Source organism: Quercus robur, chromosome 5, assembly GCF_932294415.1.
Source record: "Quercus robur chromosome 5, dhQueRobu3.1, whole genome shotgun sequence".
Classification (NCBI taxonomy): domain Eukaryota; kingdom Viridiplantae; phylum Streptophyta; class Magnoliopsida; order Fagales; family Fagaceae; genus Quercus; species Quercus robur.
In genome coordinates, this window is record NC_065538.1 from 6131158 (window position 1) to 6157405 (window position 26248).

A 26248-nucleotide genomic window follows, 5' to 3' on the forward strand; every position below is an offset into this window, starting at 1 on the left:
AGTTAAATGAGATTCTTTTTAAGAAGAAAATTCACCTCTAAAAAATTTTAGAGCAAAAAGTTAAGTAAATATAACAAACTAGTTGCTAATTTATGGTATGCATGAGTAAATTCAATATATTTATTTTTATACATTAGAAATAAATAAAATGTAAATTAATTTCAACTTAATCCTGATATGATATAATATATGTTATTTGTTGTTTGAGACATTGCTGTAATTCATAGAGAAGACATATGAACAAATAAATTAAGGGTTGATAGTAACCTAAGAGTTACCATTAGGTTTATATAATAATTTTCATGTTAAATTTGCAATAATTTTAACAGAAACTCACATATAAATAAATATAAATATAATTTTTTATGCTTATATGCTTGAATCTTTGTATGGTTGCACATTCTGCGTCCAAAGAGCAACAGTAGTTATTTTCAAGCCCCTAACAACATTCTTCCTTTTATGGTTCCTTAAATACTTCCAAAAGTGCAGCTCACATGCCTTGACAAATAAATAACTTCTTATTAACTTTCTCAAGAAGTTACAAAGACCTTCTCGTGAAAATGTCCACTTAATAGAATAACAGTCTTCTTTAATTTTACCAATATTCCATAGTTGAATTTAGTAAGAAATCATATTAAAGACATACACCATCTTTCCCGCAATGAAAATCCAAAGATATAATTACTCAAAAAAAAAAAAAAAAAAATCCAAAGATATAAGCATGTGGCTTGAAAATCATTATCTAAAGGATTGCCAAGTCTTTCATTTTTTTATGTCATGGAACCTTATCAAGATAGGGCCTTCAGGATTGTTATATCTTTTAGGAAAGAATATATTGAGGACACACCTAACACTAAATGTTTTTTTTTTTTTTAATAAAGATTTTAGATAGGAAAATCAAAACTTGTAAGCTGAATCTTAAGATCTCTATGTTAAAATTACCACAATAAAAAAAAAGAACGTAAAATCTCAACAAAATATGTATTAAAAAATAATTTGTGCAGTCGGAGGGGGTAAAAAGCATCGAATGCATTCACATTTGTCGAGCTGACAATGAAAATAAAAAGACCTAGATTGTTCTTGTAGAAGATATCATCAATTTGAATTAAATTGGAGGAATACTGACCTTAAATGGTGTATATATTAGTTTGTCATTGTTGATGTCCACTTTGGCAAAAAAGCCCAATAACAAGAAAAAGCCCAACATATGAAAAGGGTAAACTAAGAAGAGCTAGCAAAATAAAGAAAACCATTAAGCTCAAATGGTAGGAATAATAGTCCACAAGTCTAGAAAGTAGTAAAAAATGCCACAAAGAAAGTGTGGTGGGCCTTTTTGTGGTTAAAGTGGGCTGAGCTACCTCCTGCGGTATTGGGCCCGAGTATTCTAAGTAAGGGAGTTGAGACCGGTCCAACTGCAACTTAATTTGGTCTGGCTTGTGCGCAAACTATGTCTCGTTTGTCAGGAGCACGCTTACGGCAGGCAGAACGTGGTGCTTATCCTCTGTTTCTGCTGCAGAAGTAACTTTTCTCCAGTTTCTGCCGCAAAAGGAACTTTTCTCCAGTATCTGCCGCAAAATGAACTTTTCTCCAGTTTTTGCCACAAGACTGACTTTTTTGCTATGTACCAAAACTTTCTGTTGTGCAATAAAGCTTCCTGTTGTGCAATAAAGCTTCCTGATGTGCAATAAAGCTGTCTGCTGTGCTTTAAAGCCTTCTGCCGTGCAATAAAACCTTTTGCAATGTGAATGACTACTCTTCATTTTTACTATAAAAATACTTTTCTACTTCCTGCACATAAACAAATCTAAAGCCCAAAGAAAATACCTATCAAACAAATGTTAGTTTAAATGGGTTAGCATATTCTCATATATATACATACATATATGAGTATATATACTTATACGTATTCACATATACATATATAAAATATATTTTGCAAAACATGAGAAATAAGATATATGTATATATATACTTATGGTAGGATAATGATTAGTTTGTGTCAACAGTGAAACACGTAATAACAAATAAAGAAGAAAGCTTCCGCAGAAAAGGTTTAGCTAGCATAATAGCTAACACGGTACATATAATGAAAATGTGCTACAGCAGAATAACTAGTACAAAAAGTAAAGATACCACAGCAGGACAACTGATGCAGCAGACATGATAAAAAATGTGTTATGGCAGAATGACTAAATACAGCAAATATAATTTATAATAAGAGAAATCAAATATATTTGCAATCAAAATCAAGTATTGAATCTTCCCATAGGATAAGTAAACCAAGAAAGAACCCAAACCCCAACTCGAACAACCTTGTCATAGGCTTTTGCCATCAAAGTTGTGCATTTTGGAAAATAGGTCTAAATGGCTACTAGTTATTACTTTTGAGGACATCAAAGAGTGGGTTTGCTAAAAGGGAGGGAAAAGATGGTCTATTGATGCATGCCCCTATTCCTGCCGTATTTTCTCTCTTTGTTTTACCACTTTCTTTCTTTCTCTTCGTTCTTTCTTTACTCTTAGTTTCTTATTACTCTCCTGCCGTGGGTTGTTCCCCTTTTTTGGTCTTTCCTTTTCCTGGGTACCTCTCTTTGGGTGCTTACTACTCTCTTACAATGGGTTTTCCCCCTTTAAGTGCTTCCCTCCATTGGGTCTCCCTTTTTCAGTGTTTTTCTTTCTTTCCCTGTTTTTCCTTTTCTTCCTCTGTTTTTCCTCCTCCATTCTGTCTCCTCTTTTTTTCTACCTGGTTACCTTCCTTTTATAACAAACTGATTCAATGAGATTTCTCCCTTTTACCCCTAAGGCTTCACCAACTGTTTTTGGTTTGTTGTGGGCATCCTTTCAAGAGTACCCACTCACCCATTGGTTGCCCAGACCACTGCCATTGTTCAGTTCATGTCTACTGTACCACTACCCATCTCACGACAAAATTCTCTTTTGTTTGTTTCTGCTGTATACCTCTACCTCACTACCTAGCTCTATGGCATGCATCAGATGGTCCCAACCATTTATTATTTCTTTTGGGTAAGATACCATCCCAGCAAGATATATTCCCCAAAAGAAGTCACGGCAGGAAACCAAATATAAACCCCCTTTTCCCCCCACCACCAAACCACGCCCTCTGAATCCCCTTGACCATGGGCCCACCTCCTTTGTATTGACTGGGTACAAGTTGGTAGTGCCCTAGCCCTTCTGTGCTTGCTCCACTGTCTTCTGTGTTTGTCTCCCACGCTGTTTCTGCCGTATCAGATTAGCTTTGTTTTGGTCTACTACGTGTTTTGTCTTATTTCTTCACGCGTTTCCTGCTACGTTTGTCATTTTCCTTTGATTTGGCTTTTCTTTCCTTCACGTGATTCCTACTGCTGACACTTCCTGCCGTTTCTTGTTTCTTTTCATCGTGCTTCTTCATATCAGTTTTCACGTCTATCCTTTTATACAAAAGAATTTGGGCCTTTGTGGGCCAGATAATGTTGACTGGATCAAAAGAGTCTTGGGCCCAATTTGTCTTTTTCTACCGAAGCCATTCTACGAGGGAACTGTATTATGCAGCAGATCCGTATTCTGCTGCAGATTTGTATTCTGTGGCAGATTTGTGTTTTGCTGTAAATTGCTTTTACTTGCATTTATTTCTTTGGACCTTTCTTGCTCTTCGGTCTTCTTGGTGGGTCTTTGGGCCTTGCTTTTTTCATTGGGTTTTCTTCCTCATAGGCCTTTGGGTATAGTTTTGCAAAAATGGGCATCAATAGAAAGCAAACGGACCCAAGGGAGCCCAGAGAAGGAAGTAGTAAGCCCATTAAAATCATATGGAATGGGAAGCAAGCAAAAATGGGCCTAATGGGCCCAAAGAAAGGAATTAGTAAATGGGGTTGGTGCAAAGACCAACAAGCCTCAGAAGTAAAAAATATGGTAATTGGGCCAAGGAAGCCCGAAAGATTTAGCAAAAGTCCATGGGAATATAGGATTGGAATGAGCCGAGAATGCCCAAAGGAATGAAGCGGACCGAGGATGCCCAAATGAATAAAATAGGTCAAGGAAGCCCAAGATAGTGTGAGAATTAACCCAGCAAAAGTATTGGGCAACATGAACTAAGTAAAGAAAAAGTATATGGCAGGCCCAAAGGAGGCCCAACAAGCATAAGTTGAGTGATAACATGGCAACAGCAATGGAATGGCATGGCAAAAGTGTCAACCGACCCAAAAACTAAAAGTAAGAGAAGGCAAAGGCTGGATTGAAGAAAGAAGAGCCCATGCCCAAGCAAAACCCAGCCCAAGGAGAAAGCGAGATACAAAGAATGAAGACCCAGTGACTCATCCACGCCACAAAGGGTTAAAAAAATGAGCAGCAAGACTACAGCAAAGACCAGATAAACCCACAGGCAATGGCAAAGGCATGAACAGCAGACAAGCCATGGACTCACATGAAAGTAGAGCATGCACAAGGCTTAGGCACCATCCACTTGTACCCAACCACTACAGGCGCAATGGGCCATAGGTCAGAAGTAAGAGAGAGTATGGTCTAACTGTGAGGAGAAGGGGAAGTCTATTCTAAGATTCACACTCAAGCTTTTTTGGAGGAAATGTCCTGTTGGGATGACATACCATCCAAAAGAGGGAAAGCTGAGTTGGAATCACTAGATACATGCCATAGGAGTTAGTAAGAGAGAATACCCCAACCCTTATCTGGATGGGAATGCCACGAAGAGAAAGAAAATAAAACAAAACTCTTTTGTCTAGAAATGGAACATGGTGCGGCCAACATAGGGTAGTGGTGCTAGCTGAATAGCCAACAGACCAGGGGGCGGCCTAGAAAGGACACCCATACCAGGTCAAAAGTAGTTGAAGGGTAAAACAATAAAACTTATCACGACAAGCAATATAAAAGAGCCTTAGCTATACACAATAACAAGAGGAGCAAGTAGTAAGGAGCAAAAGCAAGAAGTAAGAAGGAACAAGTGAGAGAACAGCGAGAAAGAAAACAACAGAAAAACAAAGAGGGTAAAAAGTGAAGTGAGAAAATAAGAGTGTGATAAGGCATGCACCAATAGGCTATTCTCTTCTCTCCCTCTCAATAGCTTACTTTCTAGCAAGTTAAAGGACTTGAGATTAAGCCATTTAAATCCATTCTTTCAAAGTAGACAATTTATATGGCAGAATTTCCCTGTGAGATTGCCCACATTAGAGACTGGTTCTCTTCTTGGACTTAAATCTGCTAAGGAACTAAGCACAGCAAACTAATCCCCCTTCCCCTCTTTTATTGTGATTGATTAAGCATTAATATTGTTCCTTTCTTTTTACCTGTTTTTGCTAACTTATTCCTGCTATATTCATATAATCGTGTTTTCTTATTGAGAAAGTTGTTCAAATATTATCTTTCGTTGGCAGCAAACATGTTTTTCTTATCCTGTTATTATTATGTGCCTTCTGCCATAACATTTTTGTGACCGCATCATCTGTCGTGGGCACATGACCAAGATCTCAGCAAAAAGGGGTCCTAGGTTGTGCACAAGCTGGCTTGAGGTGAGTTTCAATTGAGTCAGTCCCGACTCTCCTACCCCAAAACTATTGGGCCACAACGTGGCAGGAAGCAGTCTAGCCCAGAAATACATAAAGGCCCACCACAACCATTAACTTGGTGATCAAACGTGTATATCATATTACTATCTACGTACTTAAATATGTAAATCACTACTGTGGTGACTTTTGAAAGGAGATAGGGTATAAGAATTTGGTCATCAGAAAAGATTTGGTTTCTCTAAATACCAAAATTGTAAAAGCACCAACCTCGATGTTACCTTGCGGTTACTACATTTTCATTTTAATATTGATTGCATTCATGTATGCCCATAAAAGTTTGCTCAATAAATGTCTCATTTGTCTAACAATTGCTACACAGGCATGTTGTAATTGTGTTCATTATCGTGATGAAACTCAAAGGAATTGATGGAAGTCCTGGAGCAAGTGGTTTAATTTAATGCAATGCAAATACTTCAATTATCACTGCCATTAATCATGCCACATAGGCAAAAATCATGCATGTCATTGATTTCCATTACTAAGGTTAGTAGGACTTAATGAGGACCCTTTAAATTTAATCGAGAATCAAACACTAAATTGAAACATCATATATCAATAACTAAAATAACTGCTTGTCCTTGAAATTCCTATTCCACAGCTCTTGATGAGGAAATGGATCAACACTGAGACATTGAGCACAGTCAGGCTTCAAATGGCCTTAAAAGCTGTTGAGCCAGTGCAAGAACAAATTAGCATCCAAAACCCATCCAACCATATTCTGTTTATCAATTACAATACAAAATAGATCCCCAATCCTAAACATATGAAAATTTTCTCTAAAAAATCTAGAATACAAAGCCCAACCAACTTGCTTGGTTTTATGCAGTTGGAGGCACGAGCTCAACTTATGGAGGTGGTATAACATGTTTCCACAGCGGAAATATAAGATCATTTTTCCAACTTATGGGCAATGAATTATCACCTCAACCAAATCATCATGCATCTAAATATATAACAATGTGGAAGGATGGTCAACTAATATGATCCCTTCCAACCAATTTTCATGTCTTTGATAGTTGCTAAGTAATTACAGCTGTGATACTACTTTTGGCAATCTGTATTTGTTTGTCCAACCTGTGATACAAAGAAATTAAAGATTAGTACTTTATTTTAGCAGGACAGGAAAGAATTTTTAAAGGCATGCATGCTAGTTAAAAACAAATATCACCCAACACATAATGGTAGGATTTGTCGATCCATAAAGTATTAGTTCATAAGGTTTATTCCAAAGGCAGTCTCTAGTGGGCCTCTACACGCAGATTTAAGTAGGACAATGCCCATATGCTTGCTTCTTGAAAATGCACCATTTTAACAAATAGTAAAAACCATGCAACAAATTGTGATATGGGTTCCTTCAATATTCACATGCTGCATGCAACTTCAGGTCCTATGACAGTTACCATCTGAGAGAGAAGGCAATAAGTTCACTATCCAAATGCCGAAAAAACTTACCAATGAGGTCCATGCAGTTATTCCCAATCTTTGTGAAGACCAAACAAGAATTGAGAGTCCATATCCATTAAAACCGTGTCATCTGCTGTAGCATTTGGGGACTGGTTGATTGGGAAACCAACTGCTCCGAACTCAAGGAAGGTCGCACATGGTGGTTGACACCAACTGGGTTACCAAGTCCCTGTCTTATAATCTCTTTAGGATTACTCATATTTGTTTCAGAGTGTTGGGATCCCATCAGTGATCGTATCTGAAAAAAACCACTAGTGTAAAAAGACGAGGTGCCAAATAGAAGGATTCAGGTCAAACATAAGTAAAGATACTCAGAACTTACATAATCAATACGCTTCTTGTGGAGATCACTTGATAACTGCAAAATATAAAATTGAGGAATCAAAATATATTTTTGAATTGTTATTTCTCTTTTTGGTAAATTAAAAAAAAAAAATGGTGAATACACCCAATATGATACAGTATTTCAAGTATAGCAATCTGAAAAACAAATGGAGGATGCTTACAGGTTTGCTTCGGCACTTCCGCTCTTCACTTGAATATCCTGGAACGTTCAAATTCCAATTTTTCTCTGCACATTATTTCCATGCATTAGATTTATTGAGGTTCTACTTGCTTCACTTAAGACATTGAATCAACACGTTTTGCAATGAACTCTTTTCATCAATATATTTAGCCCTCTGTGGCTATGCTATCATTTCATTCATGCATTTCATGTTTGCCTGGAGTTTGCTCCACATAAATATTGCCAAAATACACCCTAACATCAACCCCTCAAGCCTCTTATATCTTCTTGTTTAATCACATCAGAGACAAAGTCAAAAAGAGAATAAAATGCAAAAATTGAGTGCATAATCATATTTTCGCCCCAAAAACACCTTTTTCTTCTTCTAACCTCTCTTGATGGATACCTTCTTATGTAAGGTCAGTTTGAGAAAGGGAGGTTGGTCTCCTTATAATGGGTCTTAAACTTGATATTTGGATTCTATAAAACAGACTACTCAGAAAATTGCCACAAGTGAAAAGACAAGCTATTCTATATTATAATGTATGCCAAGAAAGAGTTATGGATCAAATGATAGGATTAACTAATATAGGTCTAGCTGGCTGGCAAGGGATCGCCTCCCAGTCAAAGGAACTTCATTTTGCAACAAAATAGGAGGAAACCATTAATCCAGTTTTGTGAAATCATTAATCCAGTATTTCCATTTTTTATTTCCTACAATCTGTTATCTCTTCTTGTTGATTTTTATGTAATTTTTTCAAGAACAATTTGTTCACCATTGTAAACAAGATGTACCATTTTCAATAAAGCTTCTATTACCTATCAAAAAGAAAAAATCATACTAATATCTATACCAATGCAGCTTAGTACTCCAGAAGATGGTTTTATGTAGTTGTGACAGAGAGAGACAGAGAGAAAGAGAGAGAGGTAAATTGGCAAATGGGAAAAGAAAACTCAAGTTGGTTGACATAATGGTGGACACCGGACAGTTGCCAAAGACTGACTCTTTATAATCTTGGCCCTATTCCATGTTATACTTTCTCTCGACTCACCAAATAGTGAGAGACGCAGATGACCTTCAAAAGAATAACTTACAACCAGAACAGGTATACCAAAATTGCAAACATGCCCATGGCAATGAAAAAGTGGAGACAACTGTTCAACATCCACCCTCCTTTGCAGTGCATGCAAATGTTTCCACTACAACCAAAGTTCTAAAAAGTGAGCAACTGTTCTCTGGTGTGCATATTTAATAAGAATTTTCTATATTTTTTTGACAAAGAAAAGTAGTATTTGGCAATAGAAGTATAAATAAGATGTTTATATGAAAGAACTTTATATTTTCCATAGCACTTTAATTCACCAACAAATCAGCATGCAGAATCAGAAACTTCTTCAAGTCACTCTGAGGTAGGACAAATTAGGAAATCTGTCTACGTATGTTCATGGGGCGTTTAGGGTTAGGAAAGAAGAAGAAATAGAAAGAAACTAGGGCTGTGTGAACAGTATCCGTGAACAGTAAATTTAGAAAAAGAAGATGAAGAAAAGAAAGAGGAGAGAAGGAGAAAAAACTAACAAAGTCCAACATGCCTATCACTCAAAACACAATAATTTTATTAATCAACTCATTCAACTTCCTTTGAATGCATTGAGCACAATATATATAAAGACTCTTACTTGTACTAGTAGTGATAGAATTCCTACTTCCAATAGGAATACTAATAAATTAAACCAAAGTTCATACATGAAGATGACTTATTAATAAAATAAAACCTAATAAATTAAACCATAGTCCATACATAAATACCCATAAACTAAATAAGACTTATTAATAAAATAAAGCCCATGTCCCATAACTATGGCCCATACCCAAAATTGTAAGATTACTAAAATACCCTTAACTCTAGAATAACCAAATAAAATATATAAAATCCTAATTAGCTACCACTGACACTTATTCTTGGGCTTTGCCTTAGCCTTAGGCTTCCAAAGAGAATATCCTTTCTTTAACCATGCTATGATGATTGCGCCATCACACTCTTTTTCAAATCATACAAAATTTTATCTCTTCTTAAACTTCAGCCAATCAAAGTAACCAGCAAAATCAGTGATTAATTCTTGTCACAAATGAGAAATCTGCAGGTGAAATATCTGTAGTTCAGCACAAACCTAGATGAAGCAATAAATCCTTGGACTCTATATTTGGAGACTTCCGATGTTTTGCCAAACTGCACGCAAATGCAGTCACCTGCACATAGATTCAAGTCCTTATCTGTAAGACCATCATAATCTCAGCTAAAACATAGAAGTCATTAATAAGGAATAACAATTAAAAGCATAGTATACAACCAGGTAGATTACAGTAGCAAGCCACGAATTGCACAACGCAACTGGCAGAATTGCCACGGCTTCATAAAATGTTGTTTGGTTCAATCAAGAAATGTAATTTCAAATTCACACAATGTTTTTTGTATATAATTTATTCAATGCAAGGAAAGAAACATACAGAGAATAGTCATAAAACATCCTCATCAGGTTACAATAAAATATTCAGAAGAGAAACTTCAACCTATGTTTTAAAGGGATAATCCCAACTCCAGATTATTTCTTTGAAGCATATATATATATATATATATACAGGATGGAACTCGAATTTGAGATGCAAGAATAGGGCTATTAAAATGCAGGAGTTAATTCTGTATTGAAACACAGCAGTTGATTCTGTTCTTTGTTGCTCCTAACGCTATGTTGGACCAGTTTTTTGTACATCATAAAACCCTAATCCTAAGAAAAACCTTGTTAATAGTTCAAACCCAGACATGATGTTACTACTAAGATTTCTAAGTTCGTAACCACAGAATCTGAGATTAAGAACATCGATCCAAGATATTATAATATAAATAAAAATATTTAATATTTAACATGAAACTTATAGAGCAACCTGGCAGAAATTTGAAGAAAGATTACACTTCACAAACCAATAAGAGAGAGAGAGAGAGAGAGAGAGAGAGAGAGGGAGAGAGATTTTCTGTTTGGACATATGGACAGACATATACACATAAACATGTTTGTGCATCTTAAAAGACAATAAAACAAAAAAGTTATCCACAGTTGAGAGCCTCACATTATCGATGAAGTCATCAGAAATCTCTAAAAGAATATCTTCAAGTTCAGGATCCACCTTTCCCTGTGGATCTACCTGAGTACAATCACAGAAACATATATATAATTGGAGCAAAGAAAAGCTAGAAAGAGAAACTGAACATCATTAGGAAAAATAATAGATTTAACAGAGTTGAACACAGGAAAGACCTGTGAAACCAAATCCTGTATCTTTCTCTTCCCAAGAAGTTGATTAGTTGCTTCTGTTCCTTGACTGGAACTCCCCCCTGGTGTAGTTGTACCAGATGCAGTAGCATCTGGCTGTGATCCTGTCAAACTAAGGGATTTCTGGCCTGCCAGACCAGGCATCCTAGGAGATTGCTGTTGCTGCTGATGTAAAGGCAGTTGTTGTGCAGGTTGTTGTAGTTGCTGTGGCTGCTGTTGCTGTTGTTGTTGTTGCTGCTGCTGCGGCAGCTGTGGATGCCCCATTGGTTGCTGCTGCTGCTGCTGCTGCTGCTGCTGTACTAGCTGAGATAATTGCTGCTGGTTTAGGGTCATAGAATTTGGGAGCAACTGAGGAGATGAAGCCAGTTGCTGCTGCATGAGGACTTGTTGCTGCCTCTGATGTTGAAGTCGGAATGAGCCAGAACTAGAGATTGATGGCATTTGCTTCAACCACTGTTGCTGTGGTAAAGTGTTCTGCATCATAGCTGGCTGTCCATTCTGAGCCAACCCAGATAAGTGATGATTCAAAAATAGTGACGACCCCCTTGGTAAGCTTTGAACCTGTGAGTTTGTAAAGATGGAACGGATGTCATAATCATGCATAAAAATGTTGAAATGTACAACGTGCAAAGAAAACCTAGCATAACAGCATTGCCTAAGATTGTGAAAGCTTAAAGATATTCTAATACATCTGTATCTATCAAGTATATCAACAACATTAATATGCTATTAATTCCACAAAATCACCAATTTACATAAAAAAGCTGATTCATTTCAGAAACTAGACTCACAGGATGCCAATTAAAAACAAGATTAAAAAAATATGTGATTGATGCCATTTGTTAAATTTTGGAAATGATCGAGCACACTATGGAAGATTCTAATTTCAAATGCTCGGAGTTATAGAAAAACAAAAAGGACTTATTGCAAAAGTTACACAGAACACAATTGAATGACTCACGTTCATGGGACTTCCAATACCCCCAAGATTGATAATATGTTCTAATAGTTAACTGAAATTTTTTTTTTTTAAAGTCCAATTAAAGAGTTAAAAATTGAGTTCCCAATTCCACTCTAGGAAAAATATCTGGAATGTTGATTACCCCTTCTATTGCTAAATCCAACTACTTACCAATTTTAATGATTAGGTGTAATGGTTAAATGATTAAATTCACATTCTCCTAATAACTTAAGCTTTTGGGGACAAGTGGTAATCTACCTCAAGCAAATCCAACAAATAAAAACTAATAAATTAAATCAAAGTTCTTCTGAAAAGTGTCGGTGCATTTAATTTTAGAGACATTGGGAATTTGTGTACTGAAAACTTAAGTACTGGACTGCCACCATATCAATCAAAACACAGAAGAAGAAAAAATTATAAATAAATAACACACAATATCGTATGTCTCTGTCAAGCTTTTGGGATAAGCGAAAGCTTATCAGTATCCTTCATCTTAGAACATGAGAACAAAATGTGAAACTAAATATGACAACATATGGATAATGAAGAAAATGGCAAAAAGCATATCCATCACCAGCTAACCAAATCCAGCACCAGGATATAGATAAAGCAACATTATACCTGTGGAGAGTTTAGAGAATTTTGTTGTTGCAATTGTTGCCTCATTTGGCTCTGGTTAATTCGCTGGGCATAAGCAAGGTTCCCATTGGGTCTTATTTGCGAGCTCAAATTGATTTGCCCCATCATCCCTAGTGCTTGCATTCCTTGTAAAGCTTGCCCAGGTGAATTACCTTGATGGAATTGAGACCCTTGGACCAACCCAGCTTTCTGCCTTGGCTTCAATACAGGAAAAAATAAGAATGTAATGAGTTGTCAAGTTTGCGGACATATTGCATACTTAAAGAAAGTAAGCTGGATATTTAACTACCAACCTAAATAGGGAAAATTCTACACCACTAACCAACTTTAATATTTGTCTAAATTAATACATTTGGTTGATTTTTTTCCTTATATGAAAGAATTTACTCTAATATATGGTTACATTCTTTTGGATGCAATTGATATGCTAAGCACAAGAATAATATTTTTCTTTATAATAGAAATTTTATTAAAATGAAAAAAGTAACATCGTGTTCACAATAATGAACACTTTGTACTTGAGAAATGCAAAAGAATCAAGAAGAAAAACTAACAGATTGTAGGAAATCAGAAATGGACATATATTGCGTAAAACCCCATATATGAGCCCACTCAAACAAAGTCCCAACTAGCATAGTCTTCAAAAGATTTAGCGGTCTCTCAGTATTTTCACAAGTACAAGTGTTGCGTTCCCGCCAAATTAACCACATTAGACAAGATGGTACCATATTCCAAATTTTGGAAAGAAGTTTCCCCAAACCATTCCTCCATGCAAAAAAGAGAGAAGCAACCGTCTTCGGCATCACCAATGGAAACTTCACAAATGTATCATCTTTTACCCCTAGAAGTGGCCATATCAATATACCATTCACAAAGGTACCACCTTTAAACCGTTCCAAATCGCCTTTCTTGCTTCTAACAACTAAACCCTACTAAAATTCCATCTCCCAAAGCAAGAAATCACATCAAAGATTCAATAACTCAATTCACCACCAAGGCCAACCAATTGCCACTCTGGAATAAAAATAAAACAGACTACCAAGGAGTCAAGTGTGGATGTATTGTTTTCTAAAAAAAAGTATGCAAGATTTTTATCTACCAACATAAATAGGGAGAATTCCACACTACTAATCATACATCTGATTTATTTATTTCCCTTATATGAACATAGATACTCTAATATATAGCTACATCCATTTGGATGCAAATGATGTCATAGCAATTCCTATTGATCAATAAATCACAAAAATATTTCCAATAGTTCATGGTTAAGCACAAGAACAACATACTCATACAGACACTTTTAGCCCTAGAAGTCGCCCTGCCAACATAGTATTCATAAAGGTACCATCTTTTTATTTTTTGGATCGGTAATAAAGGTACCATCTTTAAACCATTCCAAATCACCTGTCTTGCTCCTAACAACTAAACCCTACTAAAATTCCATCTCCCAAAGCAAGAAATCACATCAAAGATTCAATAACCCAATTCACCACCAAGGCCAACCAATTGCCACTCTGGAATAAAAATAAAACAGACTACCAAGGAGTCAAGTGTGGATGTATTGCATTCATAAAAAAAAAGTATGCAAGATTTTTATCTACCAACATAAATAGGGAGAATTCCACACTACTAATCATGCATCTAGTTTATTTATTTCCCTTATATGAACATAGATACTCTAATATACAGCCACATCCATTTGGATGCAATTGATGTCGTAGCAATTCCTATTGATCAATAAATCACAAAATATTTCCAATAGTTCATGGTGACTCTCTTTTTTAATGTTTGAATAAAAATTTTATTACTTATCCAAAAAAAAAACCCCACTAAAATTCTGCCTTCTAAAGCAAGAAAATCACATTAAAAAGTCCATAACAAGAATTCTTTCACCCCCCACCAACCCCTCTCAAAGAAGTGACTGTCACACAAATATACAAATAAAACAGACTACCAAATAGTAAATTTCAGACATATTACATTCTTAAAAAAAGAAAGCAGAATCTTTATCTACCAACATAAATAGGGAACATCCTACACTACTAACAGCTTCATTACTTGTCTAAATCACAAGTCTGGTTGATTTTTTTTTCCTTATATGAACGCATCTAATCTAATATACATTTACATCCTTTTGGATGCAATTGATGTCATAGCAATTCCAAATTTATCAATAATTCACAAAAGTACCATCTTTAAACCATTCAAAGTCACCTTTCTTGCTTCTAACAAGCAAAACCCACTAAAATTCTGACTTCCAAAGCAAGAAAAAAACAAAGCCACATCAAAGATTCAATTAACGCAATTCACACCAATGCCAACAAACTGCCACACAAGAAAACAGACACTCAAAGAGTCAAGAACAGAATTCATACCGAGGCTAACAATTGCGGATTCAAGTTGTACTGCGCGGCCGCTGCAGCAGCCCCGGACAACAAGGGCAGATGGCTATTCTGGCCTATCAGAGCTGACCTTGACAAGTTCCCAGCATTAGTACCCAATTGCTGCTGAGTCTGTTGCTGCTGCTGCTGTTGTTGCTGTGTCTGCTGGCCCTGCTGGCTTTGCTGTTGAATCCCAGCAGACCCACCAAAATTCACATTCCCAAAAAGACCCTGCTGCTGCTGTTGCTGTTGCCTCAAGACTCCAAATTGTTGTTGTTGTTGAAGTTGGGTCAATTGGTTCAATCTTGACATGGATGTAGAGCGTTGAATAGTTTGGAGTTGGTAGTTTGATAAACCAGTGACATTTTGAGACAACGTTTGAGATTGTTGCTGCTGCTGTTGCTGTAAAAGTTGTTGCTTTTGTTGGTAATCTAAACCAACAGCTTGTTGTTGCTGCTGCTGCTGTTGTTGAGGGATTTGTGGTGGAGACGAGATGTGATCAAGAGAAGGAGAATGAGAAAGAGGAGAAGGAGAAGGAATGGGAGGTGGGTTTTGTGTGGAATTTGATGGGGTTGCCATATTTGTGAGTGTTGCTTGTGTTTGTGTTGGTGTTTGTGACTGTGTTGGTGGTGTTGCTGAAGATGGGTCTATGGGGTTTGAAGGTTGGAGAGGTTTTGGGGATGAAACAGAAGTTTCTGCCATTTCTTTACAAGAATTGAGGTAATGGGTATCTCGATTTTCTTGGGTTTGGACTGATTTTTGCCTTAAAAATTCTTCATTGTTTTTGGGTTTTTTGAGAGTTTGAGTTTGAGACAGAGAGAGAAACAAGAGGAGAAGGAGAGGAAGAAAGAAACAGAGGGAATCGGGAAAGGGAAGATGGGAGAGGAGGGGGAGGATGGATCTCAACCGTACACGTCAGTAAAAGGGATAATCGGACGGTGGATCAGATGTGTGACTTCTTTTTTTTCTTTTTAGAAAAAATGGCTGCAAAGAATGAAGATTTTTTTAGTTTTTAAAGATAATTAAAAATATTTCTTGAGTTTATCATAATTCTCTTCTAATCTTTCTCCAGTGTGGGATTTTTTTTTTTTTTTTTCTTTTTAAGTTTTTAAAGATAATTAAAACATTTTTTTGAGTTTATCTTAACTCTGTATTAATCTTTATCTTGTCACACCACAAAACTATCTCTAACATTTTCTTCTTAATGATAATGATGATCCCATCAATATTTTACCTTTGTATATATATATATATTTTTTAAATTATGAATATTAAATGTATAAAATTATGAATATTTTTAAAAATTTTGTGTACAATGAATATATAAAATTGTATACATTATTTGAAAAAATATTTTGTATTTATTCTTTGAAAAATTTTGTACAATGAATGTATGGAATTGTATATATATTCTTTGAAAAAATAAGTACATTAAATATACAGAATTTTGAACATATAGAATTGCAAAGATTCTTTGTAAAATTATATACATTGAATATAGAGAATTGTTTACATTCTTTGAAAAAATGTGTATAATGAATATACAAAATTGCATACGATCTTCGAAAAATTGTGTATATTGAATTTACAAAATTGTTTACATTCTTAGAGAAATTGTGTACATTAAACATACAAATATATAGAATTAACTACTTTTAATATACATAGTTTTGTACATTCTTTGTAAAAATTAGTTTTGTACATTCTTTGTAAAAATGTATAAATAGAATATACAAAATTATATACATTCTATAAAAAAATTGTGTACTTTAAATATATGAAAATTGTGTGCGTTCTTTGAAAAATGTGTACATTAAAAATATATAATTTTGTATGCTATTTGAAAATATGTGTACATAGAATATTCAAAATTGTATACGTTTTTTGAAAAATAATGAATATTGAATATACAAAATGGTATACAATATTTGAAAATGTGAATATACATAATTGTTTACATTATTTGAAAAAAATGTGAACATTGAATATACGGAATTGTGCACATTCTTTCAAAAAATATGTAAATTGAATATAAAAATTTTATACATTCATTAAAAGATTTTATCCATTGAATAGAATATACAAAATTGTGTACATTCTTTAAAAAATTGTATATATTGAATATTAAGAATCATGTACATTAAATATACAGAATTGCGTGCATTCTTTGAAAATTTTTGTATATTAAATGTATAAAATTGTGTACATTATTGAAATTTTATGTAACTAAACATATATAATTATTTACATTCTTTGAAAAATTATATAAATTGGTTGAACATAATTGTGCACATTTTTAGTAAATATATGTATAACAAATAAACATAATTGTTTACATTCTTTGAAAACTTGTAGACATTGAATATACAGAATTGTGTACATTATTTAAAAAATATGTAAGTTGAATATATATAATTATGTACATTCTTTGAAAAAGTGTATACATTGAATTGACAGAATTGCTTACACCATTTGTCAAAAAGCATATGTTGCATGTAAAGAATTTTTTACGGTCTTTGAAAAATTGTGTACGTTAAATACACAAAATTATATGCATTCTCTGAAAAATTATGCACATAGAATGTAAACAATTTTTTATAGTCTTTGAAAAAATTGTTGTAAGGACAAAAAAATTTTGGTGGCCCAAGCCCACTTAGAGTTATGGGTTGTGCAATTCAGCCTTGGCCCAAATTAATAAAATTTGTAAGAGAAGAGAACAAACAACAACAGAGAGCCTTGCCCGAGGACAAATGCAAGGAAGAATAAGATTTATATTAAGAAATAGATAAGCATTCAGCTTGCCCAAGAAGACTAAGTTTACACACTATTCACTCTCTTCTCTTAAAGCTCTTCTTTCTCTTTTCTTCTTTTTTTGTCTTGATCCCTTTTTCAGTACTCTCTCCTTTCCTTATATACTTCTACTCCTATCATATTTTAACCATTCATTCTCACCTAACCCCCATCCTTTCATGACACTTGTTGCTTTTAACATCTGAAGAAGATGGTGGAAGGAATCTGCTTAACTGTAACTTACACTATTCAAGTCACTTCCTCATCAATGTGGCTGTTAAAACTGTTGTCCACCATTTGATGTGGATGTCACAGGCTACACTAGGCTAAAAGCTTCCTTAACGTCCGCTGACTTCCTTTCTCTTCAGGCTCTAGCTCCTACTTAGAACACTATAGAGTATTTTGACTTATCTATTCCCTTCCTCGGGCGGCTTTCTTCCTCGGGCCCATGACCCGAGGCATTCCCACATCAATGCTGCAACCTTCAACTTTATTCTCGATTCTCGGGCACCCACAATTATGTACATGGAACATAGAGAATTGTGTACATTCTTTGAAAAATATTGTACATTGATTGTAAATAATTTTTTACATTCTTTGAAAAAAATTTATGCATTGAACATACAAAATTGTGTACATTAAATATAAAAAATTTTGTAGTTCTTTGAAAATTTGTGTACATTGATTGTACATAGCTGTTTAATTTTTTTGAAAAATGTGCGTGTTAAATATTCAAAATTGTGTTCATTTTTTGAAAAATATTATACATTGAATGTAAACAATCTTTTACATTCTTTGAAAAAATTTATGCATTGAACATACAAAATTGTGTACATTGAATATAAAAAAAATTGTAGTTCTTTAAAAATTTGTGTACATTGATTGTACATAATTGTTTAATTTTTTTGAAAAATGTGTTAAATATTCAAAATTGTGTTCATTTTTTGAAAACTATGTATATTAAATGTAAAGAGTTTTTTTTTTTTTTTGAAAAATTGTGTACATTAAATATACAATATTGTGTCATTAAATGTACAGAATTGTGTAAATTAAATGTATAAAATAATGTACATTCTTTGAAAAATTGTTACATTGAATGTATAGAATTGTACACACTGTTTGAAAATTTTGTGTACATTCTTCAAAAAATTGTATACATTAAATATACAAAATTGTGTAAATTCTTCGAAAAAATGTATATGTTGAATACATAGAATTGCTTTCATTGTTTGATAAATTGTATACATTAAGTGTACAGAATTGTGTATATTCTTTAAAAAATTGTGTATGTTGAATATACAAAACAATATATATTCTTTAAAAAATTGTGTATGTTTAATATACAAAATTGCATACAATCTTTGAAAAAATGTGTACATTGAATATACATAATTGTTTACCTTTCATGAAAAATTGTGTACATTAAATATACAAAATTGTGTACATTTGGTAAAAATTGTGTAATTTAAATATACAAAATGTATATGTAGGGACTGGGTTTGAGCACTATTCCTAAGGGATAATTGAATTCAAGCCCAGCAAGCCCAATATAATAAATTTGTAGAGAGTGGGTAAAAGAACTGGGCTTTAATGAGTGTAACAACAATTGAAGATGATTTATAAAATGAATAAGTAAAACAAATATGGACTTGAGCAAGCAATTCAATCCTCGACACTAGTCCGAGGAGCTTCAACTTATTATTTCTTGAGTGACAGTGACAATGGTTACAAAGTTAGTTCAGATTGTTACAGTGTTTTTTTTTGTAAAATCTTCGATCCTCTTTCTCAGAGCTCCTTCTTCCTTATATACTACTTTCCTCCTTCATCTCCACCATACACGTGTAGGTCAGATCTGTTGTTGTTGGTCTTTGTCACATCAACCTCCTCCCAAAGCTCTTAGGTAGTAGCTGTGAGTTTGAAAAGCCATTGCTCAGGTATCATTTCCACATTAATGCAACCAGAATGTTAGTTGTGGAGCATTTAATGTGGAGGCAGCAGCTTTTCCTAGAATTGCTCTACCGCCATGCTCTAGTATGCTTACTTGCTGTACTTATCTTTTTCCTTGGAATGCTTTGGAAGGTTGTCTTTGTTGGTAAATCACTTTTCTTCTACCTCGGCTTTGGCTAGCTGAGGACAGAGTTGTCCTCGGCACGGTTTCCTAGGTTGCCATGATCACCACTGTCTTCTTCATATGCGATTATGGGCCTCAGGCCCAGTACAAAAGGTGGATGTATATCACTGGGCTTTATGACCCCACAATAGCCCCTCAAAATTCTGTTGTCTGGCACCTCGGACAGAAAGGAGGATTTTGATGTCCTTGGGCGTACCTTAGGCTTATCACGTCTTGTCTTCTACCGGCATCAATGCCTTTTTAACTGCCCAAGGCATGTTCCTGACGCTTCAGCATCTAGAGCCCGCCCTCATTAAATTCCTGCGGCTAGTTGCCCCCCACATTCTACGACACGATGGCGATCCAGCAGTGGAGATTTTTTCCAACTCATAAGCGGGAAAACTCCCGCTGCTACTTCAATTTGGGTATAGATACCCATTTAAATCAATTTGCCTAAATTACCTTTGCATTCAAGAACTCCTGCGCATATACGTTGAATCTGCCAATCTTTCTCACTCACTCGTGTCTCTTCAAAAGCCTATCCGAGGACACTTTCCTCATTCTTGTAAGTTTTTTCCAAACTTTTCAAATTTTCTTTACTTTCCTTTCTCTGTGTCTTTCTTCCTTCGCCTCTTTTTCCCGACTTTCTTTAGCTTCTCTAAACTTTTCCTGGGGATGGGTAGAATTAAGAGTTTGGTAGAGTCCGAGGAAGGGATGGAAAAATTTAAGGCTGACTACAGGATTCCACCCAACGTGGGCTTGAGATACTGTGAGGAGGGCAAATGGCATTTTCTAAGGCGAGAGGGTGAGGTGGTGATTCCCATGATTGCTTTCATAGAAGGTGGCGTGAGAATCCCTATGGGGCTGATGATGAGGGATAACCTTAGGTTTGTTAGGCTATCCCCCACTCAGTGTGTCCCAAACGTCTTCAGAATATTAAGGTGTGTAGATGTCTTAAACGAGAAAATGGGGCAACGGTGGACCCATCATCATGTGAATTAGGTCTACAACCTTCACCACCTGAAAGGGAAGGGTACTACCTGAAAACAAGGCAGCCTGAAATCAGGCTCATACAATGCCTTCCCGAGTCTAGCAAGAGGCTAAACAAAGATTTTTTGATCGTGTACGGGGAGTAGCATGATGGCATCCCTTGCCCGACAGAAGAGGGGCGACCAGGTGGGGCTCTAAAGATAGGAGTAAGACTTGTTCACTGCCTTATCGTGATTTGTGTTGTTTGGCTTCTAACCCTTTGCTTTTCATGGTTCTGCAGACAAACGTGCCATTGAACCTAACTTCAGTTTGGTTAACAGGGAGAGCTTGGACAACATCCTCAAGGCCGAGGTGTTTGTGAACAAGAACGACAATCAGCTCAGGGCGGCTCACCTGATATTGGGATATACGCCACTCTCTCGCACTTTCCAAGCGCCAAAGTGTGTCATCAAGGCCCGCGATCCATGTATCCATAAGATCAGCATCGCAATTGAGGGTTTCCTGCTCCCTGAGGGTGCTTCACTTCCGGAGGGCGCTTCACTTCCGGAGGGCGTACCCTTGGTTGATTCTTCTTCTTCCCGTCCCGTGGTAAAGGAAGAGGAAGAAAAAATAGAGAAAGAAGAAGAAGTCGTTGAGTTAGGTTAGTCCGAGGACGAATTTGAGGTGTTCAACCGAGCTCAGTCGTCTAAGGACCCTTCTGGTGATCTCAGCGACCCAAACTATACTGAAACAAACTTCCCCTCGACAGAAACTCCTTTTGAAGAAGATATGGGTATACAAAGGAGACAAAAAACAAACTTGTTGGATTTGATAGAGTCCTAGCCAGGGAGGCAGACATAAGGGAGAGCAACTCAGAACAAACCACCTTCCCCTTCTCAGAGCAAGCTCCCTCCTGCTCCATCCAAACTTCCTCCTCCTAAGCCAACTCTACTGCCGAGACCCGAGCTCTCCGACCCCAAAAGAAAAAGAGAGTCAAAGGGCAAGGAGGTGATGGAGGTTGAGAAGTCTCACCCCACACCAAAAGAGGAGGTCCAGCGAGCCGCCAAGCAACAAAAAGTTGGGCACAGGGGATCTGAGAAGAGGGTCGATCCTCTGCTTGAGCCCCAGGCCTGGCTCCCGACTCCAATGCTCAATGGAGCCCCCCTGATGGACAATACTTCCATCAGGGACTTCCAGGGAGGCACCAGCAGCCATGTGGCCGATGCTTTGGAGAGGGCCCTGTTACTACCCTCTGACATGGCTAAGCTACGATCCTTTAGGAGGCAGGAGGTCTTCCTCAGCCTCAAGAGGTACTTGGACATGGTAAGGTTTCCAACTTACTTAGTTTAGTTAGTTAGCCCGCCTTTTTTTTTAGCCTTTGTTCTCTGTTTACCTTGCATTTGTTCTCTTTTTTAGGCTATTTAGGCCACGTTTAGGGCAGAGGAGATGGTCAACAGCTACGGCAGACAACTGGAAGATGAGAGGAATAGGCGTGTTGCGACTATAGAAGCCTTTAACATTGCCGACCAGTCTACCCAGGACCTAAGAAACAAGTTGAAGGACGAGGAGAAGGCAAGGAGGAGTGCAAATTTGGCTTTAAAGGGCGCTCAGAAGCAAGCCGAAGACCAAAGGCTACTCCTTCGCAAGGCCGAGGACCAATTGGCTGCTGCCAAAGGGCAGATTGAGTCCTTGAAGAAAAAATTAGAAGGTGCAGTGAAAGCCAAGGACACTATGAAAAAGGTCAGGGACGAGGCAATGAAAGCTCGGGCGGAGGCAGAGAAAGCTAGGGAGTAGGCAGAGGAGGCTAAAGAGTGGGCCGAGTAGGAAGCTTATGAGATAGGGGTGGCTGAGATCGAGACCAATCTCAAAGCCCAAGTTCCAGGGGTATGCAGGCTCTACTGCTCCCAAGTTTAGGTCGAAGCCCTCAACTAAGCTGGGTTGAGGCTTCATCTGAACTTAGGAGAGCAGAGAACATGTATTACCCCTTGCTCTCCGAGAGTCTGCTCCTGCCAGTTCTGAAGACGATACTACCCCCGAAGCGGCAGAAGCAGGTCAAGACAGTGCCACCAACGCTTCTACTCCTCTTGACAAGCCTGTCGAGGAGACTGAGCATCTTGGGGTGTCAGAAAAAGAGAAAATCATTAACCAGGAAGTACCCCAGGATATGATGAAGCCTCCAGCTGACCCTCAAGCTCCTCCTGTCGAGAAGGAGGCCCCTAAGAAAATGGAGTTAGTCTTGGCCTCCCTTATTGTGCCCCTCAAAGTCGTTCCTCCAAGCCAAGATTCTGAAGCCTCTAACACAGCCTCTTAGTAGCCTTCCAAGGACAAGTTGACTATAAAGCTGAAGAAATAGGTTGTTTCTATTTATTTGTGTTGCTACTGTTGTTGTTGTTGTTTTTTTTTTTTTTTTTTTTTTTTTTTTTTTTTTTTCTTTCTTTAAGTGTACTTGAATTTTTTGTAATGAAACTGCCTTTTTTGTAATGAAATGTGTGCACTTCTTTCAATGATAAGGCCTTTTGCTTATATGATTCCTGTTTTTACTAACATTTAAGTAATCCTAGTAGTGTGACTCATCTTTCATTGAACGGACAATCAAAAAATACTAAGTCCACAATGTAAATTTCAACTTAGGCTTTAATTGATAATTGAGTAATCTTAGTAATGCAATTTGCCTTCTATTGGGTGGACCACAAAAGAATTTAAGTTTATAATGTAAATCCTATACCTTCTTAATTGGTTACCACAATGGGCTAAAGATGCTAAGTTCACAGTACTTATAAAAATAAACCTCCAACTTCTAGGTTCATACATTATGTCAGGACGTGCAAAGGTACATTTTTTATAAACTTACTGACCTCAAGGAGACACTATAGTATTGACTATAAAGGAAAGATAAGCCCAGTGTACCTTGAAATGCTTTAAGTGATGCTCATGGACGAACATTTGTTTACATCTTTGTTGAATAACAACAGGGCAGGTGATCCGAGGAGCCAGGCTCCATTTAGGGTCTTGTTTATCACTTAGATAAATGTCTAAAGTAGTTAATTTCCTCAAGGCTTGTGGTCCGAGGATCCATGCAATACCTTGGTTCTGTTTAACACTTAGATAGTTGTCAAAAGTTATTAGTTTCCCCAAGGTTTGCGGTCCAAAGAGCCATGCAAGACCTTAGTTCTGTCTGATACTTAGATAGTTGCTAGAAGTTATTAGTTTCCCCAAGGTTTGTGGTCCGAGGAGCCATGCAAGACCTTGGTTCTATCTAATACTTAGATGGTTGCCAGAAGTTATTAGTTTCCCCAAGGTTTGTGGTCCAGAGATCCATGCAAGACCTTGATTTTGTCTAATACTTAGATAGTTGCCAAAAGTTATTAGTTTCCCCAAGGTTTGTGGTCCGAGGATCTATGCAAGACCTTGGTTCTATCTAATACTTAGATAGTTGCCATAAGTTATTAGTTTTCCCAACATTTGTGGTCCGAAAATCCATGCAAGACTTTGGTTCTATCTAATACTTAGATTGTTGCCAGAAGTTATTAGTTTTCCCAAGGTTGGTGGTCCGAGGAGCCATGCAAGATGGTTCTGTCTAATACTTAGATAGTTGCCATAAGTTATTAGTTTCCCCAAGGTTTGTGGTCTGAGGAGCCATGCAAGACCTTGATTCTGTCTAATACTTAGATGGTTGCCAGAAGTTATTAGTTTCCCCAAGGTTTGTGGTTCGAGGATCCATGCAAGACCTTGGTTCTGTCTAATACTTAGATTGTTGTTAGAAGTTATTAGTTTCCCTAAGGTTGGTGGTCCGAGGAGCCATGCAAGACATTGGTTCTATCTAATACTTAGATTTTTGCCACAAATTATTAGTTTCCTCAAGGTTTGTGGTCCAAGGATCTATGCAAGACTTTGGTTCTATCTAATACTTAGATTGTAGTGAACCACATGAGACGCAATTACAATAAATCAGAGTGCAAACAAAACTGCTTTCATTAATAATAATACCTTCTTAGGTTATTTACATTCCATGGGCGGAGTATAGCTTTCTCATCTAAGTCTTCTAAATAATATGCACCTATTCCTGCTACTGAAGTGATGCAATATGGTTCTTCCCAGTTGGGCCCCAGCTTTCCCCAAGCCGGGTTCTTGGCACTATCCAAAAATTTTTTCAGCACTAAGTCTCCTGATGCTAGTGGCCATAGCTTCACATTGGCATCATACCCTTGCTTGAGTTTCTGGTGGTAATAGGCTAGTTGGATCATTGCCTTTTCTCTTCTTTCTTCAATTAAATCCAAACTCTTTCCTAGCAGTTTATTGTTGTTGCTTGGAGTGAAGGTACTCGTTCTCAGCGTTAGGAAGCTAGTCTCTAGACGGATGATAGCCTCGGCCTCATAAGTCATGGAAAATGGAGTCTTTCCTATTGACCAACGTGGTGTAGACCGATATGTCCACAGGACGTGTGGCAGTTCTTCCACCCATCTTCCCTTCGCATCATCCAACCTCTTTTTCAGCCCATTGACTATGACCTTATTAACAGCCTCGGCCTGTCTATTTCCTTGGAGGTAGGCCGGAGTGGAATACATGTTTGTAATTCCTAGGTCACAACAGTATCTCCTGAAGGCCTTGCTATCAAATTGAAGGCCGTTATCCGAGATAAAGGTATGAGGGACCCCAAATCAAGTAACGATATTCTTCCAAATAAACTTCTTAGCATCCACATCCCTAATGTTGGCCAAGGGCTCGGCTTCGACCCATTTGGTGAAGTAGTTTGTGTTGACCAATAGGTATCTCTTATTTCCTGCCGCTTTAGGGAAATGGCCTACAATATCCGAGCCCCACTAAGCAAACGGCCAAGGACTGGAGAGTGGATTGAGGACCCCTCCCGATTGGTGGATGTTTGGGGTAAACCTTTGACATTGATCACACTTCTTGACATATTCTTGAGCTTCCTTCTGCATACCTGGCCACCAATATCCTTGAGTGATGGCTCTATGGGACAGAGATCTTCCTCCTGTGTGACTCCCACAAATTCCTTCATGCAATTTCTCAAGCAGTAACTCTGATGCTTCGGGTATACATAGCAAATACGGCCCAGAATAGGAACGCTTGTACAACTTGTGATCCTCGGACAACCAGAACCGAGGAGCTTTTCTTCATATTTTCTTAGCTTCTGATTTCTCTTCAGGTAGTGTATCATCTTTATGAAAACTCACTATAGGATCCATCTAGTTTGGACCCACTTTGACTTAATGGATCCAAACCATGTTCTTCTTGACTCCATCTGCTCTGCACAAGTCCTCAATAAGGATGACTCGAGGTAAACGCTGCGCCGAGGAGGTGGCAAGAGTGGCCAATGAATCTGCATGCGTGTTTCCACTCCTAGAGACGTGTGACAAGTCGAAGAATTCAAAATTCGATTGCAAGCGCCTGACCTGACTCAAGCACTCCTGCATTCTCACATCTCTGGCCTCTAGCTCCCCCTTCACTTGGCCCACAACCAATCTCGAGTCCGAGAACACTTCCACTGCCTTTCCCCCTATTTTTTGT

General features: G+C 37.0%; 1 protein-coding gene across 1 annotated transcript; it reads right to left on the reverse strand.

The window, feature by feature from the left end:
• Positions 1–6103: 6103 nt before the first annotated feature.
• Positions 6104–15762, reverse strand: LOC126724931 (transcription initiation factor TFIID subunit 12b). The gene is made up of 9 exons (XM_050429348.1): positions 14845–15762; positions 12449–12664; positions 10852–11427; positions 10664–10738; positions 9709–9787; positions 7541–7605; positions 7357–7392; positions 7023–7272; positions 6104–6644 (listed from the first exon to the last, which is right to left on the reverse strand). The coding sequence occupies exons 1-8, from the start codon at positions 15550–15552 to the stop codon at positions 7090–7092; spliced, it is 1938 nt and encodes a 645-aa protein (XP_050285305.1). The 5' UTR covers positions 15553–15762; the 3' UTR covers positions 6104–6644; positions 7023–7089.
• Positions 15763–26248: the final 10486 nt, after the last annotated feature.